The sequence below is a fragment of the Alligator mississippiensis genome, chromosome 15 (assembly GCF_030867095.1).
Source record: "Alligator mississippiensis isolate rAllMis1 chromosome 15, rAllMis1, whole genome shotgun sequence".
Classification (NCBI taxonomy): domain Eukaryota; kingdom Metazoa; phylum Chordata; order Crocodylia; family Alligatoridae; genus Alligator; species Alligator mississippiensis.
Genome location: NC_081838.1, coordinates 168414 through 185935, shown reverse-complemented (window position 1 = coordinate 185935; position 17522 = coordinate 168414). Strand labels below are relative to the sequence as shown.

Here is a 17522-nt window from a genome sequence, read left to right as displayed (position 1 = left end):
TCGATTGCTCCGGCCCCGCCCGCTCCGGCCAACCAAACCCGCCCCTCGCGCCGCCCTACCCTGCTGCCCCGGCCCCGCCCCCGTCCCCTCTCGCCCAGTGAGTGGCCGACGCCGGAGGCCAGACCGAGGTGAGAACCGACGAGCAGCCAATGGGGCGGGGCGGGGCGGGGCGCCGCCGGGGCGCGCGGGGCGCCGAGCCGGGAGGCACCATGAAGTCAGTGCGGGGGGCGCGGGTGCGGGCGGCGCGGCGCGGGGGGCGGGCGGACGCGGGCCGGGCCGGGCCCTCGGGCTTGGGGGCGCCCCTGAGCCCGGCCGCCGCCCCCCGCAGGCTGAACCTGGAGGGGCTGCTGGTGCTGTTCCCCTACGACTACATCTACCCCGAGCAGTTCTCCTACATGCTGGAGCTCAAGCGCACGCTGGACGCCAAGGTGCGGGGCCGGGGCCGGGGCCGGGGCCGGGGCCGCCGCCTGCTCGCGGGCTCCTTGGGGCCGGGGCCGCGGGCGCTCCAGCCCTGCCCCCGCTGACCCTGTGCTCCCGCAGGGCCACGGCGTGCTGGAGATGCCCTCGGGCACCGGAAAGACCATCTCGCTCCTGTCGCTCATCGTGGCCTATCAGCGGGTGAGCGGGGGGCGGGGCTCCCGGGGGGCGGGGGATCCACTGGCCCTGGCCGCGGCCTGACCCCCCCCGACCCCCCCCCAGGCGCACCCGCTGGACGTGACCAAGCTGATCTACTGCTCCCGCACGGTGCCCGAGATCGAGAAGGTGATGGCTGCTCGGGCGGGGGGGCACCGGGGTGGCGGCGGGGCGCAGCCCTGACCGTGCGGTGGCCGCGGCAGGTGGTCGAGGAGCTGCGGAAGCTGCTGGATTTCTACGAGAAGCAGACGGGGGAGAAGCTGCCGTTCCTGGGCCTGGCGCTGAGCTCCAGGAAGAACCTGTGCGTCCACCCGGAGGTGACACCACGAGGCCCCTGTGGGCTCGGCCTCGGCACGTGGCTGGCAGGGGGTAGAGCCTGGGGTCCCCGTCCAGCGCTGAGCCCAGGTCCCTTCCCCCGAGCCCAGGTCGTTCCCCCCCGCCCTTCAGCGGCAGCCCCGGGCACGAGCAGGGAGCGGAGAATCGCATCCGAGCCAGGGCTGCGCGGCTTGGGGTAGTTGAGGCGCCAGCAGAGTTGGGGCAGGGGCAGGAGCGAGGGGCGCTGCGGGGGCTGGGGGCACCCCGTGGCCGTGGCGGGGCGTAACGGGGCCTGCCGGCAGGTGAGCTTGCTGCGCTTCGGGAAGGAAGTGGATGGCAAGTGCCTGAGCCTGACGGCGTCGTACGTGCGGGCGCAGCATCAGCGGGATGGCACCACGCCCACCTGCCGCTTCTACGAGGTACGACGTGCGCGTGGTGAGGGGGCTGCGGGTGCCACCCCACACGTGTGCCGGGGGAGCTGCTGCGAGCCCTGGGTGGAGGGGTAGTGCAGGGTGCGGAAGCCCTGGGCTGGGCCAACAGGCTTCATTTTCCCCCAGGAGTTTGATGTGCACGGGCGCCAGACACCGCTGCCCTACGGTGTCTACAACCTGGATGACCTCAAGGGCTTCGGGCGGCAGAAGGGCTGGTGCCCCTACTTCCTTGCCCGCTACTCGGTACAGGGGGCCTCCTTCATCTCCGTGTGGGGCAAAGTGGGAGGAAGGCAGGCTGGGGCCTGGGGGTGGCATCTGGTTCTTCCTGGCTGCTGGACCCAATCCTGCCCCTCACACAGGGGCCTGGGCTTTCCTGGACTTGGAGGGGTGACCCTGAGTTGTTTATTGCCACCCTCAGGATCAGGCCTATTTGTGCCCAAGGTGGGGGCTCCTGGGCAGCCAGGCCCTGCCCTTGAAGGGAGGCCCTAGGTTGCCAGCCAAGACAGGGATTTTAGCTGACAATCTTTAAACTTTTTTTATTGACGACCTGACTTTTACCAACACACGCATTACTTGACACACAACGCGTGGACATAGCTCTGCTGCCCGACTCTGTAGGGCCTTGACAAGGGCCTGGTTCACCCATGGAGCTAGGCACCAACACTAGTAACAGGTTGGTCTGTCAGTAAAAACACATGCAGATTATCAGGAGAAAAACGGATTGGCTGCCCCGTGCCTGCAGCCACAGTTATAGTGCTCCCCTCTCCATCGGGTCCTCTGCCCACTCTCACCCTTCTGCCTCCAACCTCAGCCCACACGATGCTGCCCCAGCTGTACCCCATTGGCCCCTCTTTCCTCCCCGCCCCATAGCTGCTGACAGTTGGCAACCTAGGAGGGTACCAGGCTAGGCAGGGCCGAGGAGCTGTGCTCTGGCCTGGTCTGCAGAGCCCTGGGAGCAGAACTGGGCTGGCCTTCTCCATATCTCCTCTCTGCAGAGCCTTGGGGGAGGGAGGGGAGGGGAACCTTCCCTGGGTACGTTAATCCTTGGTGCCCTGACACAGATCCTCCATGCCAACATCGTGGTGTACAGCTACCACTACCTGCTGGACCCCAAGATTGCTGACCTGGTCTCCAAGGAGCTGGCCAAGAAGTCTGTGGTCGTCTTTGATGAGGCCCATAACATCGGTATCTGGGGAGCAAAACTGAGCCAGCCCTGGGTGGGGAGGGGAAGGGGAGGCCCCAGCAGCCTGACTGCTTGCTAGATGGTGCCAGGTTGTTGCATGGTCATTGTGCCCCCCCATCCAGTTCCCAGACTCCCCTTTTGGTCAACAGCCAGGCAGGGGCTGAATCTCTGCCTCCTGCTCCAGAAACATGGCCTGAGACTCCAGGAGCCCCCAAGCCAGCACTTAGCCCCATGGGGCCTGCTGCTCTGCTGCCCTGCCCCAGGAGCCAGTGCAGGGCTGATATTGTTGCCACCCCCCCCCATGCGCGTGCGTACGTACACACACGGGGTTCTGTGGCAGCCTCTGGCCTAGTCAGGGGTCTTGTTCCTCTCCTTCCCCAGCCCGCCCACCTACACGTCTGCCTCCCCTACAGACAACGTTTGCATTGATTCCATGGGTGTGAACATCACGCGCCGCACGCTGGACCGGTGCCAGGCCAACATGACCACACTCCAGAGCACTATCCACAGGTGAGTGCCTCCTGGCCTCATGTCACCCCCTCCCTTTCCAGCCCCTGGCCTGGCCAAGTCTCAGACCACCTCTGCTCCCCAGGATCAAGGAGACGGATGCACAGAAGCTGCGGGATGAGTACCGGCGCCTGGTGGAGGGGCTCAGGGAAGCCAGCGTTGCCCGCGAGACTGATGTCTACCTGGCCAATCCCGTGCTGCCCGACGAGATTCTCCAGGGTGGGAGCTGCAGGGGTTGGGCTGAGGGGCCGGGAGGAGTAGGGCCCTGCAGAGCTTGGCACCTCCTGGCACAGCTGGAACCAACTGGGCGTGGATCTGGCCTCACCCTGAGCTGGTTGAGCCCTTGCCCTGGGTGTACAAGGAAAGGTGGTCATCCCCTGGGCCATGGGGAGGAGCTGCCAGAGGCCCGGCTCCCTCTCCCAGACTCACCCAGTGCTGCCCCCAGCAGAGGCGGTGCCTGGGACCATCCGGACAGCGGAGCACTTCGTGGGCTTCCTGCGGCGTCTCCTGGAGTACCTGAAGGCACGGCTGCGGGCGCAGCACGTGGTGCAGGAGAGCCCCCCTGCTTTTCTCAAGGACATGCACGAGAAAGTCTGCATCGAGCGCAAGCCTCTCCGGTGAGACCCTGGCCCATAGCCTCCTGGGGTCCTGCCTGGTGCTGTTGTAGCTTGGCCCTGCCTGTGTCCTGGATCCGGGGGCAGGGGTCCCTTGGCAAGGGGTGGGGGTCACCTGTCTCGGCCTGTCCCAGCCCAGCACCTGTGTGGAGGAGCATGTGCTGGCCCAGGGGTTCAACCCCAGCTCTGTCCCTGTGGGTGATGCCAAGGGATCCCCGGGCCCTGTCCCCCCTGGCAGGTTCTGTGCGGAGCGGCTGCGCTCCCTGCTGCGCACCCTGGAGATCGTGGATGTTGCCGACTTCTCGCCCCTCACACTCATCGCCAACTTCGCCACCCTTGTCAGCACCTACTCCAAGGGTACGAGCCCAGGTGCCCGCACCCCCCCACTCCTCCAACGGGTCTGGGGTAGGGGTGAATGCTGGGCTGTCATCCCCACCCACCAAACCGCTGACACTGTCCTCAGGGCCTTGGTGGCTCCTCTGCCTGGGACGGTGCCCAGTGCCCCACAGAAGCTGGCTTGCCCCTGGCATGTGGCCCCAGGAGCCAGCTAGCACCCCAACCAGCCTTGCACCTGTGACCCTAGGGGAAGGGCCACATGTGCACCCCAGGCAGCTGATGGCAGCCCTGAAGTCATAGGAGCTATAAATACAGCACAAATCCCCTAAGCCCAGCCCAGGGCCCCAATCCCATTAGCTCTAAGCAGCTTGGCTGTGTCGTGGGGGCTGGTGCCTGCAGCCAAGGACCCCACGGTCAGCCTGGGCCTCATGTTCTCTTGTGAGGCATCCACAGGGATTGGGGCCTGGCTCCTTGGCCCTGGCCCAGCCCCCGTCCACCCACCTGCCCTGCAGAGAGGCCTCTCCTGTGCACCAGGGCCCCGTGGGGTGCAGGAGAATTCATCCGGGAGTGCTCCTTGCTCTGCCTGGGCTTATGGCCCCATAGCTCAGCTCTTCTCCCCCTTCCCTCATCCTGGCCGTGTCAGGGTTCCCGTCAGCCATGGAGCTGAGAGCTGCTGACCTGAGCCAACAAGCCCTTCCCTGGCAGCTGCTGGCCAAGGGGGGTGGGAGGCCGTGAAGGAGCCCGAGGCGCCCGCGTGCCTTTGTGGGCTGGCAGCTCAGGCCTGGGGGGAATGGGGCACAGGCCCCTTCCCCCTGCCCCCGGCTGGCAGAGGGGCCACAGCCCCTTGCCAGGCATCTGTGGGCCACAGAGATGCTCTTGGCGTGGCCAGGGCTGATGCTATCCCTGGGCTTCGTCTTCCCTTCAGGCTTCACCATTCTTATTGAGCCCTTTGATGACCGGACACCCACCATCACCAACCCCGTGTTGCACTTCAGGTGAGTGGGACCTGGGGTGCACAGGGGGCCCTGGCCTGGTGGTGCTCCCACCCCCACTGACATCTGTCCTGTTCCCCCCAGCTGCATGGATGCCTCCATTGCCATCAAGCCTGTCTTCGAGCGCTTCCAGTCAGTCATCATCACCTCGGGGGTGAGTGGGGGCTGTGGGCAGCTCCTGGGAGCACAGCTCACTGCTCAGCATCAGGGCCTGGGGCAGGCCTCTCTCCGCAAAGAAGGGGCAGGGGCTGGGAGGGGGCAGCCTGCAGGCCCCACCACTCATGCCCGGCTGGCTCCCCTCAGACACTGTCTCCACTGGACATCTACCCCAAGATCCTGGATTTCCGCCCTGTCACCATGGCAACCTTTACCATGACGCTGGCCAGGACCTGTCTCTGCCCCATGGTGAGTGCACGGGTGCTGCGGGGTGGAAGCTGGAGCCATGGTTGCCCATTCAGGGCTCACACTGGGGACCCACCTGCGAACACCCTCCCTCCCTCCTGCCTGCAGATCGTGGGGCGTGGCAACGACCAAGTGGCCATCAGTTCCAAGTTTGAGACCCGTGAAGACATCGGTAGGTCAGGGGTGGGGAGGGCAAGACCTGCTGGGGGAGGAAGGGAGGTGCTCACTCCTGTCCCCTTTGCCTTCTCTGTCCTGCAGATTTGGGGTCCTAGGGCTGTGGGGCTGGTGTGGCCGCCCAACAGGGTCCTGTTCCCTGAGAACTTGGGGATGGGGTGCCCTGGGGATCCCTGCTTTGGCCCTACCCTGTCCTTGTCCATTACCTTTGGGGTCTCCAGAACTGGGGGTCCAGATCCTTGGCCACAGCCCTGATCCCACACATGCCCACAGCCGTCATCCGCAACTATGGCAATCTGCTGCTGGAGCTATCGGCCATCGTGCCCGACGGCATTGTGGCCTTCTTCACTAGCTACCAGTACATGGAGAACATCGTGGCCTCGTGGTACGAGCAGGTATGTGTGCATCCACCGCGGGCTGCAGACCTTGAGCTCAGAAGCCTGGACCAGGGTCCGAGTTCAGTTCCCCGCCACACGGCCTCCCAGCAAGGCTGCCTTGTCCTGGGTGCCCTCATGGTTGCTGTGCCCCAACACCAGGCAGCACCAAGCCGTGTCCCACCATCCGCTCGGCTGTGTTTCTACCACTTGCCTGGGCTCGTCACCTGTTGGTTCTAGACTCAGGAGCACGGATGGGATAGAGCTGCCTCTGCCCTGTTCCTGCCAGTAGCTCCTGCCAAGCCCATCTCTGCCTCTTCTTCCACCCAGGGCATCCTAGAGAACATCCAGCGGAACAAGCTGATTTTCATTGAGACGCAGGACGGGGCCGAGACCAGCATGGCGCTGGAGAAGTACCAGGAGGTGGGTGTAGGGCCAGGGGTTCTTATCCTGTCAGGCCTGCAGCCCCTCCCTCATGCTGCTGGAGGGCTTGGGGCTGCCCTGCAGCCACCTCTCAGGTGGGCTGGCACATGGTTCCCTGAATGGCTGTGCCCTGGGCTGGCTCCAGGTGGTGGGGGCAGGGACCTTCTGGCTGTTGGGGGGGGGGCCCACGAGCCTGGCGTGACCCTATGTGTGCACAGGCCTGCGAGAATGGACGCGGGGCCATCCTGCTTTCTGTGGCCAGGGGCAAGGTGTCTGAGGGTATCGACTTTGGTGAGTCTCTGCGGGGTATGGAGCACTTGGGGAACCGGATAGGGGGCACACTGTCTGATGAGCCCGTGTTCAGTGCAGGCTTGGGGGGGGGGGCACCGTGCTGCAATTGGCAGCGTCCTTCAGCCCAGTCCTTGGCCTCTGGCCCTGCTCACGCCTTGGGGGCAGCGCCTGTCTCTAGGTCTGCAGGGAGTGGTGGTACCGCCACCCCCACCTCCCTGCCTGTGTAACTCCCACCATTGCTCTCTGCTCCTGGCCTTTCCCAGCATGCAGCAGGCTCAGGTTGGGGGACTGGTGTTGGGGGATAATCCTGGGGTGATGCTGACTGCCCACTCTGCCGGCAGTGCACCACTACGGCCGTGCCGTTATCATGTTTGGGGTGCCCTACGTCTACACCCAGAGCCGCATCCTCAAGGTGAGCTGGGCTGGGCACCCCCAGCCTACTGAGTCTTGCCAACCTGCCCTGTCTGCTGGGGCATGGGGTGGGGGCAGCAGGGCCTGGACGTGGCCAGGACCCACCCAGCATGGCTCCATGGCCCCTGGTGCAGGGGGACCTCCCCCAGCCCCGTGCAATGTTCCCTGCACCCCGGCAGGCACGGCTAGAATACCTGCGGGACCAGTTCCAGATACGGGAAAATGACTTCCTGACCTTCGATGCCATGCGGCATGCAGCCCAGTGTGTGGGCCGGGCTATCCGCGGCAAGACCGACTACGGCCTCATGGTCTTTGCTGACAAGGTACCATGGGCGGTGCATCCGGGGGGGACATTCCCACCCTGCACAGCCTATGGTCCAGGCTCCCCCAGCACTCCCTGACTGCTTCCCCTTGGCAGCGCTACGCCCGGGCCGACAAGCGGGGGAAGCTGCCACGCTGGATCCAGGAGCACATCACCGATGCCAACCTCAACCTAACAGTGGATGAGGCCGTGCAGGTGGCCAAGTACTTCCTGCGCCAGATGGCCCAGCCCTTTCATAAGGTCGGTCCTGCCCTCCCACCTGCTCCAGTCCCAGTCCCAGACCTGGTCCCCAGGCCTGCCTCTCACCCCCTCTCCCTGCTGCAGGAGGACCAGCTCGGCCTGTCCCTGCTGACACTGGAGCAGCTGCAGTCTGAGGAGACTCTGCGCCGTGTCGAGGAGATCGCGCACCAGGCCTGAGCCCTGTCGGGGCCCATAGGTGCCAGGTGCCCTGCAGGCAGGGCTGGTGCTTGGTCTGGACTGGACCAGGGGTGTCTGGGCTGGCAATAAAGTGGTTTGTACCTGGGCTGCTGCCTTGCTCTGTGCCCTGCTGACACCCTGCACGCTTAGACGCAAGACCAGCAGCTACAGATGCCTTTATTGCGTGGCCACACTGGCCTTGCTACATGCTATAAATACAATAAATACAGGACAGCTAGATGGACGGCTGGGCTGCAGCTGGTTAAGGCAGCAGATGCTTTATGCCCAGCCAGGGCAGGACCTTCCTGAGAGCGACTCTTGCTACGGTGGCTGGCATTGAGCAGCAGGGCCTGGTGCGGTTGGGGTGACTGCAGCTGGGCCGGGGGCAGCGGGCCTAATGCAGGTCGTGGGCTCAGTTCCTTAGGTGGGTCCTAGCTGGCACTGGGCGGGGAGCTGCTAGGCGCAAGGGTCTGGGTGCTAGAGCTGAGCGCCTGGCTCTCGGGCAGGCTGTGGCTGGCGGCCTGTGGGAAGGAGGGCATCAGGGCACGTCCTGGGGCACCAGCCTGTGCAAAGCTGGGGGGGCCAGCTAGGATAGGGGTCACTCACCAGGAGGGACAGCGCAGGGGCCGCTGGCCTCTCCCCAACATGCAGGACGCTCAGGGAGCTGGCGCGTTTCAGCCTGGGGGAGAGCGGGACTGTGAGAGCAGTGTGAGGTGGCTACAGGGTCTCACCTGAGCTGGAGGCTGAAGGGAAGGGGCCCTTGGGCTCCAGAGATGGGGGTCTCAGCCCCCTCCCCGACACACCCCTCCCCCATAACAGGCTGTGGCACAAATGAGTAGTGTGGGCAGCTGTTGGTGATGAGATTGGAGCAAGGGGTCAGGGTTCACCCGGGGCAGGGGAAGGCAACGGGGCTGGGCGGGGGCAGGGCTCACCCAGCGTTGGGGGGGGTGCCCCGTGCACTCTCGCCCCGGAGCCGGGAGACCAGCTTCTCGCTGCCACGCCGGATGGACTCCCGCAGCTTGGAGAAGGAGCTGCTGCGCCGCAGGCTGCTGCCAGCCTGCGAGATACAGCTCAACTGGGGCCAGGCACATTTTGCCTGGCCCTGGTCCTGGCCCCAGGGGGGCAGTCAGCACCTCCCACCCCCACCCCTGGGCCCACACCTACCCGGCTGTGAGGCACGGTGCCACTCTGCGCTGCGGGGCTGTCACCTGTGGGGACGAGAGTGAGTGAGATCCCGGGGGGGGCCTGTAGCCCCAGCCTAGAGCTGAGTAAGGTGGTACCATCCTGGCCCCCAGGCTCACCATCCTGCATGGGCACCAGGTCCTGGTCATGGCAGGTCAGGATCTCCTTGTACAGCTCCTCTGCCTCCCGGTACTTGCCCTGCTTCAGGTATGAGGAGGCCTGTGGGAGGGGCGAAGAGGGCAGGGCACAGTGAGGGGGGCAAAACTGCCCCCTTAACCCTCTGCATGCCAGAGCCATCCCCTCCCCCCCCCACCATTAACCCATCTGCACCGGTGCCCCCCGAAGCCCAGGCACCAGGTTGTTCTTGGTCTTGGCCACGCTGGGGTCACGGGGGCCGAGTCGGGCCTGGTAGATGCGCAGGGCACGGGCGTAGTACTGCTCCACTGCTGCGAACTTGCCCTGGTTCTGGCACAGCAGCGCCAGGTTGTTGAGCTGCTTGGCCACATCAGGGTGGTCAGTGCCCAGGACCTGCAGCACGGAGTGGGGGGAAGAGTCAGGCTCTGCCCTGCATCGCGCGGGGGAGTGGGGGCACAGGTTGGAGGGCAGCACCTTCTCACGGATCTCCAGTGCCCGCTGGCACAGCGGCTCAGCCTCCTTGTACCGGCCACGCTTGCCGTACAGCACTGCCAGGTTGTTCAGCGTGGCAGCCACCTGTGAGGGAGAGGGGGCTCAGAGCCCAGCTCTGTGCCCACCCCCCCCCACCCCATCTACGCAGCCCCATGCAGGGTGGGGGCAGGAGCCAGTGGGGGGGGGGGGGAGAGCTACTCCAGTCCCATGGGGAGGGGGCAGGGCCAAGGGACCTCCCCTTGGCACATGCTGGTGCCCAGCCCTGGCCTGCCTCCCTGGGGCCGGACTTGGGGGTGTGGGTCAGGCCCTGAAGCCCCTCACAGGGAACCCCTTCCCCTGCCCCGCTCACGGCTGGGTGCTCGGCGCCCAGGGTCTGCTCCCGGATGTCCAGCGCATCATTCAGCAGCTCCGTGGCCTCCTTGTACTTGTTCTGGTCCCTGGCAGACGGGCAGAGCTGTGTCCCAGGGCGTGCTGGCTGGGGTCCCGCGTGCCCAGAGGTGGCCAGTTGGGATCCCGTGTGCCCCAGGCAGGGACTGGCCAGGGTCCCATGTGCCCCGGGAAGGGGCCAGCCAGGGTCCCACATGCTAGCTGGGGGGGCCTCACCGGTAGACGAGGGCCAGGATGTTAAGCATGGTGGCCACGTCGGGGTGGTTGTGGCCTGAGCTCTTCTCCAGGTCCTCCAGTGCCTGCTTGCAGAGAGGCACAGCCACCTCGTAGCGACCCTGGGCTGCGTACTGGATCACCAGGTTGTGCAGTGTCCGCAGCCGCGCCGGGATCTCGTAACCACCTGGCTGGGCTGCGTTCCCCGCCACACCATCTTGGGGGGTGACAGGCATCAGCTGGGGGCAGTTGCTCCCGGCCCCCCCCAGCCAGCAGCCAAGGGCAGATCTGGTGCTGGGGCGGGGGCAGGATGGATGGGGAGCCCTACCCCCCCCAACACTGTCCCCCGCAACACTGCCCCCAGCTTAAGCCCCCGCGCCAGCCGCCCGCACACACCCGGCCGCGTTTCCTCATCGCCTGTGAAGAGCCCGCTTAGCCCGTCATCACGCTCTGGTGCCTCGTCCTTCTCCAGCTGGGGGCACAGTGGGGCCATGAAGCAGCGGGGACCTCCCTATGCACCTGCCCCATAGGGCTGCTCTGTGTCCCTGAGCCAGGCCCTGTGCTCCAGCACTGGGACAGGGAGGTCAGGTTCTAGCCTGTGTGGGGTTCGGGGCATGGGCAGGTCCCAGTGCTCTCACCAGCTCGTCACGGCCCTCGTACTGCTTGAGCTGGTTCAGGAACTCGAGGTGCCGCTTCTCCTCCTCCAGCTGGGCCACGGCCTCCTGGCTCTGCTGCAGGCGCTGCTGGGTGCCCGCCAGCTCCTCCCACAGCCACTGGTTCTCCTGGCCCAGCCGCTTGGCCTGAGCCCGCAGCTTCTGCTTCTCTGCCTCCAGCGCCCCGACATGGGACGACAGTGCCAGCAGGAGCTGTGAGGACAGGGGTCAGTGGGGTCGGCTGTGCCCCCTCCCGCCAGCTCCTACCCCCTCCCCAGCTCTGACTCCCCCAAGCTCCAGGCTGGGGCTGAAGCAACCCCAAGGCCCCCCCAGCTCCTACCCCTGTGCCCTGGCAGCCCCACACCTGCGCCTCCCCGAGCCCCAGCTCGATGCCCTCCAAGATCCTGCAGACGAGCTCGTGCTTCTCCTCCAGTAGCTCCAGGGCCCAGTCCCCGGCAGACGGGGGTTCCAGCTCCGTCCCAGGCGCGGCATCGGGACAGCAGTGCAGGCTGCCCTGCAGCTGCAGCAGGATGGCACAGTTCTCACTGCGCAGTGCTTCCAGCCCCTTCACCACCTGCCGTGTGCTGGCCACGATGTCGTCCGCTGTTGGCCGGCCCCCAGTGCCCTCACCCAGCCCTGCCACCACCGACATGGTGTCGCCTGCCTGCCCACCTGCTGAAGCAACACAGTCCTCAGCACCAGGCCAAGGGGCAGGTGGGGGTAGCAGGGCAGGGACACGAAGGCGCTGGCAAGTCCCTGTGGGTGGGCACAGGCGGGGCGTGGGAGCTCCATGGCCCGGGCGGCACCAGACACAGCCCCAGCCAGAGGCACAGATGGGCCCCAGCTTGCCCTGCGCAGGGTGGAGCACGGGAACTGGTCCTGTCAGCTGGTGCCCAGGGAGTGCGTCTGCACTCGCTGGCCCACAGCACACATGTGAGCAAGCCCACGCGTGCACAGCTGCAGGCACGGAGCAAAGCACCGCTTGCCCCCAGACGGGGGTCCCCAGAGCCTGGCCACGGCGTGCAGCCTGGGCACGGGGGCCAAGCCATGGGGCCTGCCCAGGACCCAGCCAGGGCATCAGTGCACCTGTGCACCATCCTGCCACAGCACGGAGCCCTGCATGGGGCCACAGCCCATAGCCCGGGCACGGGTACGGGGGCCCATGACCCTGCCAGGCGCTGGGGCATGGCCCTGCAGCCTGGGCACGGAGCCTACCCCGCGGGTCCCTGCCAGGGCAGCGCTGCACCGGCACGGACCTGCCCCGGGGCACAGCCCGGGCACGGGGGCCCGAGCCTCGGGGCCCGCCCGGGACCAGCCATGACCCCCGCACACACCTGCCCGGCCGCGCCGCGCCGCGCTACAGCATCCCCGCCGCCCCGCTCACCTGCCGCTGGGGGCGGTCCCACAATGCACCGCGCCCCGCCCCCCGGGGCCGTCGTGGGCGGGGCACGCCTCGCCCAGCCCCCGCCGCCCTCCACCCCCCGGATCGGGGCCGGCCCCGCCCAGCGCTGGACAGCGGCCGCGGCCGTGCGGACCCTGCGGAGCGGGGCTGAACCCGGCGGCCCCCGGTCCGCCCCGCCCCGCCCCGCCGGGGTCCCGCAGCCCCCGTCCCGGGTCGGCCCTCCCGCTTCTGCATCTCCGTCGGGGGAGCGGGGCCGCGCCTGGCAGCCGGGCCTCGGGGTAGGCTCCTACGCCCGCCGGTGGCATCCCCTGAAGGGCCCCGATCCTCCCTCCGCCCCCGAATCTGCAGCCGCGGCCCAGGCTCTTGCAAGCGGGGCCCTGCCCGGTGCCTCAGTTTCCCTGGAAGCAGGCCCCTGGCAGTGGCTCCCGCCAGCCCTTCCATGCGGGCACGGAGCCGCCCTGGGCCCGGAAGGCGGGAGCCGCGGGGCCAGAGCCGAGCCGAGCCGAGCAGGCCGGGCCCCCGAGCCAGGTTCCCCGAGCGCCCGGCCCGGCCCGGCCCGGCCCGGCCCGGCCCGGCCCGGGAGAGGTGACACCGAGTCCCGCAGCGCCGCCGCCTCTGCACGCCCCGCCCCTCCGGGGCCGCCAGGGGGCAGCGCCGAGCAGCCGGGACCGCAGGAGTGTGCTCATGCATGGTGGCGTGTGTGCGCGCACGTGTGTATGTTGTCAGGTATCCGGATTGTAGCCCTATTGGTCTGAAGGAAAACGCAGTCGGGACTCGTAGTAGAGATAGTATCTTGTATTAGACCAACTACGTTTTTGCAACAAAAGAAGTTCTTTAATTGCAAGTTTTCAGGCGCAAACACCCTTGATGAGGCATTGGAGAAAAGATTGTGAAAGTTCTCCTGGGTCGAAATGAAAGTTCATATTTCATAGGATTTCACAGAGGAGCCAATAGATGGACTACTCCTCGCATGTGTGTTTGCTTGTGTATGCATTTGTCTTTGGGTTTGTGTGTTTGCTTGTGTATGCATTTGTCTTTGGGTTTGTGTGTTTGCATGTGTGCCTGTTTGCACGTATCTGTGTGTGCGCTTTCTTGTGAGTGCATGTGTGCTTGTGTGTGTGAGTGTGCATGTGTATGAGTGCATGTGCACATGGTTGTGCCCCCCCCCCCCCCACTCAGCACTGCCTTAGGCCACTCCCAGGCCCTCCTGTGCCCCCTGCAGAGAGGCAGCCCCCTTTAGCCCCCTCCTCCCCAGGCTCAGCTGTCCCCAGACCCAGCAGGGCCTGGCAGTCTGAAAGCCCTTGCAGGACAGCACAGCTGCCCCAGCTCAGCACAGACAGTGGCTGCACCAGGGCAGAGCTGCCTCTGGCTGTTGGGCTCAGCCCCACTCCCTGTGGCAGCTGGAGATGCCCCTAGGCTCCTCAGGGCCCTTCCCTCCCTGGGACCAGGCTTTGGCATTGCTGGGCTGGCTGGGGGCACAGGTGGCACAATGGCTCCCATGGGTCCAGCTGAGGAGAACAGAGAACTGGGCCAGCACTGGCAGGGCTTGGCCCAGTGGGGACAGGCCATAATTACCGAGCACAGCGGTAATCACAGGCACCAGCTGGGGCTGCGGTAATTAGTGCTTGCTCTGTGCCTCCCAGGGCCTGCATTGGACCTTCAGGGTGGGAGAGCCAGCAGCAGGGGAAGGGGCAGGTCCTGAGAACAGGGGCAGCAGCTGCTGGTGGGGCTGGGCTGGGGAGTCAGGGCAGGTGTCCCAGGGCAGCCCAGGGGAAGCTGGGAGGAGACACCTCCTCCTCCACCTCCTGCTGAAGTGCCCAGGCCATGGCCCAACGCTGGAGCTGCTGTGGCCCAGCTGGGTGCAGGCAGGCACTGAGCGAGGGGTCGGGCGCCAGGATGGGCCTCTTGGCGCCGTGGGCCTGTTCAGGCCAGGCCAGCAGTGCAGATACAGGCACTGTGGGAAACCCGACCTGCCTGCCCAGCTGGCTCTAAAAATACTGGCTCACCCGCCCTCCCCCCCCCCCCCCGACCGGCCCAGCCTGCTGGGATTGAATTCTCATGATCCAGCGGATCAGCTCAGAGGTCATTGCACAGGGCACCCCTACCAGGACTGCCTGGGGTGGGGGGTTCCCCCCAGGCCCAGCACCAGCTCCCCCAGCCTTGCGATGCCCCAGGGCCCAGCACAGCTGAGGGGGCAGGGTGGAGGTATGTGGGCAGGTCACTGCAGGCTCTTGCCATGGGCATGTGCATGTGCAGGCATGTGCATGAAGAAATGCAGAGCCAATTTCTGCCATCACACTTGCCTCAGTTTCCATGAGCAGACAGTGTAGGAGGGGAACATGGTGAACACCCCCTGGCCTGGAAGTGGGGTGGGGGGAGGGGTGATGATGGCAATATGGGTCCCTTGAAGGCTGGTGCAGCAGGGGGTTCAACATAGATCTGGGCACAGGCTGCTGTGACCTCCCCACCCCAACGTGTTTGGCAGGTGGGGAGTGGGCACAGGGCCAAGAGCACCTGGGCCCTGGGGCATAGAATGATGGGGCTGCAGGCCTTGCCCCACAATGCCCCCTTCCCCTGTGGTGCCTCTAGTCCCCCAGGGAGATCCTGGTTGGCCCCCAGTCAGGTGGGTCCTGCTATTTTGAGCCAGTGCCGAGCTGGTTTAGTGACTGTCGTACATGCTGCAGCCTATTCCTGGAGCTCAGCCCTTGCCCTGGGGCTGGAAGACCCCCAGATAGCCTGCTGGATTAGCTTGCCCACAGCTGCCCTGAGCACTCCTGGAGGAGCATGGGCTAGTGCCTGCCAGGCTGTGCTGTGGCTGCCCCAGGCTGGGGGGCTCCAACTTTCAGCAGGGTGCCAGGTGGTCCCATGTCCCACTCCCCCCCCCACACACACACACATCCGGCGGGGTCTCAGCACCTCCGGGGGACAGCAGGACCCAGCTCCAACCAGCTGGCTCCTGCCCTGCTGCTAATTTTGGCCCTGCCTGTGGCCACCTGCCTGTGCCGTGATATTTCCAGCCAAGATCACGCCTGGCCTTGTGATGCCCACGGCAAGGTGACCTCCAGACAGGGGCGCCCAGCTGGGGGTGCTTTGGGCCTGTGCCCGAGGCAGGGGCTGGCTGAGGTGGTGCCAGGTCCTGGCCAGGGGCAGGTGCCAGCCAGCCCGCACCCCACTCCCCTCCACACACACACATGCACATACTGTGGCTCTTCTCCAAGGCCTTGACTGGCATGGCCTGCTCCCCGGGTGCCGGGACATGCTACACACTGCATGTAGCCCCTGCGTACTCCACATGTGGGCCCTACAGATGTGCACAAGACAGGGGACACCAGTGGACGCAGCTGGGTGCCTGGGCAGGGTGGGAGCAGTAGGATTTAGGTCCTCAGTGTGTCAGGGTCACAGCCCCTTCCAGGCCTTACATGCAGGCCCCTGGATACATGTACAAACCCCAGCTTGTGCTTGTGCACCCCCCCAGCCAGTGGAGCCTGGCAGGAGCCCCAGCCTGAGCAGGGAGATCCCCCCAGAGCTGCCTGCAGGGCTGGGCTGAAACCTGATCTCCCGGCCCAGCATACGCAGGCGGGGCCCGCACCCCTCTGCACAGCTGCTGTCCCTGCACCTGCTGCCTCCACCCCCGTCCACCCCAGGGGCCCTTGAGCAGATCCCTGGGCAAGATCCAGTCCTGTTCCAGCCCCCAGAGCCAGCAGGGAGCTGGAGTGAGGCAGGGTGCCCCGTGGGCACTGCCAGCCCAGCCACAGTCCCAGGTGCCCGCAGGAAGGGCACACAGCAGGCAATCAATTGCCCAGAGGGGGGCACATGGGGGTCTTAGCAGTGCCCCTGGGACCAGCCCCTTCTGGGGAGCCTGCAGGGTCCGGCTCAGCCTGACCCCCAGCATTCCTGTCTCCCAGCCGTGGTGCCAGGGGCCAGAGCTCAGGTTACGCTGATGTGTCAAACTCCGGTGTTTGGCACAGCCCCGAGCCTGCGCCCATCCCATGCACTGGGCACTCTCCGGGCAAGGCCTCAGCCCTGCACCCCCAGCACAGAGCCCCTGCTGCCCCCCTGTCCTCGGTCTACTCCAGTGCCCACTGTGACCTCATCCCTTAACGCTTCTTCCCCGAGCCCCACTCCCTGCCAGGGGTCATTGTGCCTTTTGCACCTGGGAGCTGCCCAAGCCACTGCTCCCCCAAGGGCACTGGGGATGTCCCGACACCAACCAGGCCCTGAGGCCCGAGACCAGTCTCAGCACCCTCCCAGGCTGATGCCCACCACCAGACTCTGTGGGGTGGACGTGAGCTGGGCCCCAGGACTGTTCCCCCCCATAAATCATGGTGCCCTGCAGCTGCTGGCCCCTTCCTGCTCTGGGGTTGGATCCCTGGAAACACGATCTCAGCTGCTCTGCTCTGGTGCCAGCAAGGGCCCGGACAGGCTGGGTTGCTTGGGTGGGGGCCAGGGCACTGTGAGCCAGCACCGCATTGCTGCCTATATAAAGTGCTGGGCCGTCGGCCATGGGGGCGAGGGGCGGGTGGCTGGGGGGGTGAGGGGGAGCAGCGTCATGTGCTCCCATCCCAGCCAGGCCTTGCTCAGCACCCTCAGGCTGGTACCTGAGGGGATGGGCTGGTGCCAGCACTGGGGACCGCCCCCTGGCAGGGCAGGGCAGGGCAGCCGGGCACGGTCCCGGGGTTCCCATGGTGACTGCGGGGGGCAGCTCGGGGCAGGGGGCCTGGCACAGGCTCTAGCAACTGCGGTCAGCCCAGCTGCCGGGGCAGGGTACAAGGGCCACCACCATGCCCTGGCAAGGGTGAGTCCAGGCAGGGCCCAGTGCCTCCTCAAGCCCCACTCACATGGATCCAGGCCCCAGGGGCTGCATCTGGGGCAGCCCTGGGGCAGGAAGGGGCAAACCTTCCCCAACCCCATCACTGCCCTGCACGTCCCCCCTGGCCCGGGGTGAGGCCTGGGGGGGAACACGAGGTCGGAGCATGGGGGGCAGCGCGACCCCTCCCCAGGCAGGGAGGCTGGATGGGCTGGGGCAGCTCAGCCCCGGCCCCAGATCCCGACGGCACCCCCCCCCCCCCCCGGGGCCCCTCCTCGCCGCCGGGTGCCCAATTGTGGCCGGGGCGCGAGCGGGCGCCAGCCAATGGGAGCGCGGCCCGCGGGATAAAGCGGCGTGGCGCGGGGCTGCCCCGGGTCACCTGCGCCGAGCCCGCGAGGAGTCCGCCCCGTCCCGTCCAAGGTGCGG

The 17522-nt window shown here is 66.5% G+C and overlaps 2 protein-coding genes across 9 annotated transcripts; one reads left to right on the top strand and one right to left on the bottom strand.

Annotated features, from left to right (window-relative positions):
- Positions 1–109: 109 nt before the first annotated feature.
- On the top strand, positions 110–7931 carry ERCC2 (ERCC excision repair 2, TFIIH core complex helicase subunit). 6 transcript variants are annotated; one of them, XM_059719161.1, is made up of 23 exons: positions 110–128; positions 329–428; positions 541–618; positions 700–762; positions 837–950; positions 1251–1367; positions 1506–1622; positions 2441–2564; positions 2976–3072; positions 3155–3288; positions 3515–3686; positions 3922–4052; positions 4945–5014; positions 5096–5165; positions 5315–5416; positions 5522–5585; positions 5861–5982; positions 6292–6384; positions 6603–6675; positions 7017–7087; positions 7266–7409; positions 7505–7648; positions 7733–7931. In XM_059719161.1, the coding sequence occupies exons 2-23, from the start codon at positions 396–398 to the stop codon at positions 7823–7825; spliced, it is 2226 nt and encodes a 741-aa protein (XP_059575144.1). In that variant the 5' UTR covers positions 110–128; positions 329–395; the 3' UTR covers positions 7826–7931. The 6 variants fall into 6 exon arrangements, with proteins under 6 accessions (XP_059575144.1, XP_059575147.1, XP_059575145.1 ...); XM_059719164.1 differs by having other exon boundaries at positions 111–128; positions 3518–3686; positions 3922–4040; XM_059719162.1 differs by having other exon boundaries at positions 111–128; positions 3518–3686.
- A 54-nt stretch (positions 7932–7985) lies between these two features.
- KLC3 (kinesin light chain 3) lies at positions 7986–12573 on the bottom strand. Of its 3 annotated transcripts, none has more exons than XM_059719175.1 (13): positions 12272–12573; positions 11252–11559; positions 10873–11100; positions 10631–10706; positions 10238–10451; positions 9984–10071; positions 9617–9718; positions 9362–9535; positions 9127–9226; positions 8990–9033; positions 8758–8882; positions 8432–8504; positions 7986–8346 (listed from the first exon to the last, which is right to left on the bottom strand). In XM_059719175.1, exons 2-13 carry the CDS (start codon positions 11537–11539, stop codon positions 8257–8259), a joined length of 1602 nt encoding a protein of 533 aa, XP_059575158.1. In that variant the 5' UTR covers positions 11540–11559; positions 12272–12573; the 3' UTR covers positions 7986–8256. The 3 variants fall into 3 exon arrangements, with proteins under 3 accessions (XP_059575158.1, XP_059575157.1, XP_019351126.1); XM_059719174.1 differs by lacking the exon at positions 12272–12573 and adding an exon at positions 12222–12266; XM_019495581.2 differs by lacking the exon at positions 12272–12573 and having other exon boundaries at positions 11252–12208.
- Between the last annotated feature and the right edge of the window lie 4949 nt (positions 12574–17522).

Coding starts and splice junctions, on each gene's coding strand:
- ERCC2 (XM_059719165.1), top strand. Junction 3,687..3,921: donor ATCGAGCGCAAGCCTCTCCG/GTGAGACCCTGG, acceptor CCCCCCTGGCAG/GTTCTGTGCGGAGCGGCTGC. Junction 5,983..6,291: donor TGGCCTCGTGGTACGAGCAG/GTATGTGTGCAT, acceptor TCTTCCACCCAG/GGCATCCTAGAGAACATCCA.
- KLC3 (XM_019495581.2), bottom strand. CDS start 11,965: ATGCCCTGGCTGGGTCCTGGGCAGGCCCCATGGCTTGGCCCCCGTGCC. Junction 9,719..9,983: donor TGGGCGCCGAGCACCCAGCC/GTGAGCGGGGCA, acceptor TCTCCCTCACAG/GTGGCTGCCACGCTGAACAA. Junction 8,505..8,757: donor GGCACCCCCCCCAACGCTGG/GTGAGCCCTGCC, acceptor GCTCTCCCCCAG/GCTGAAACGCGCCAGCTCCC.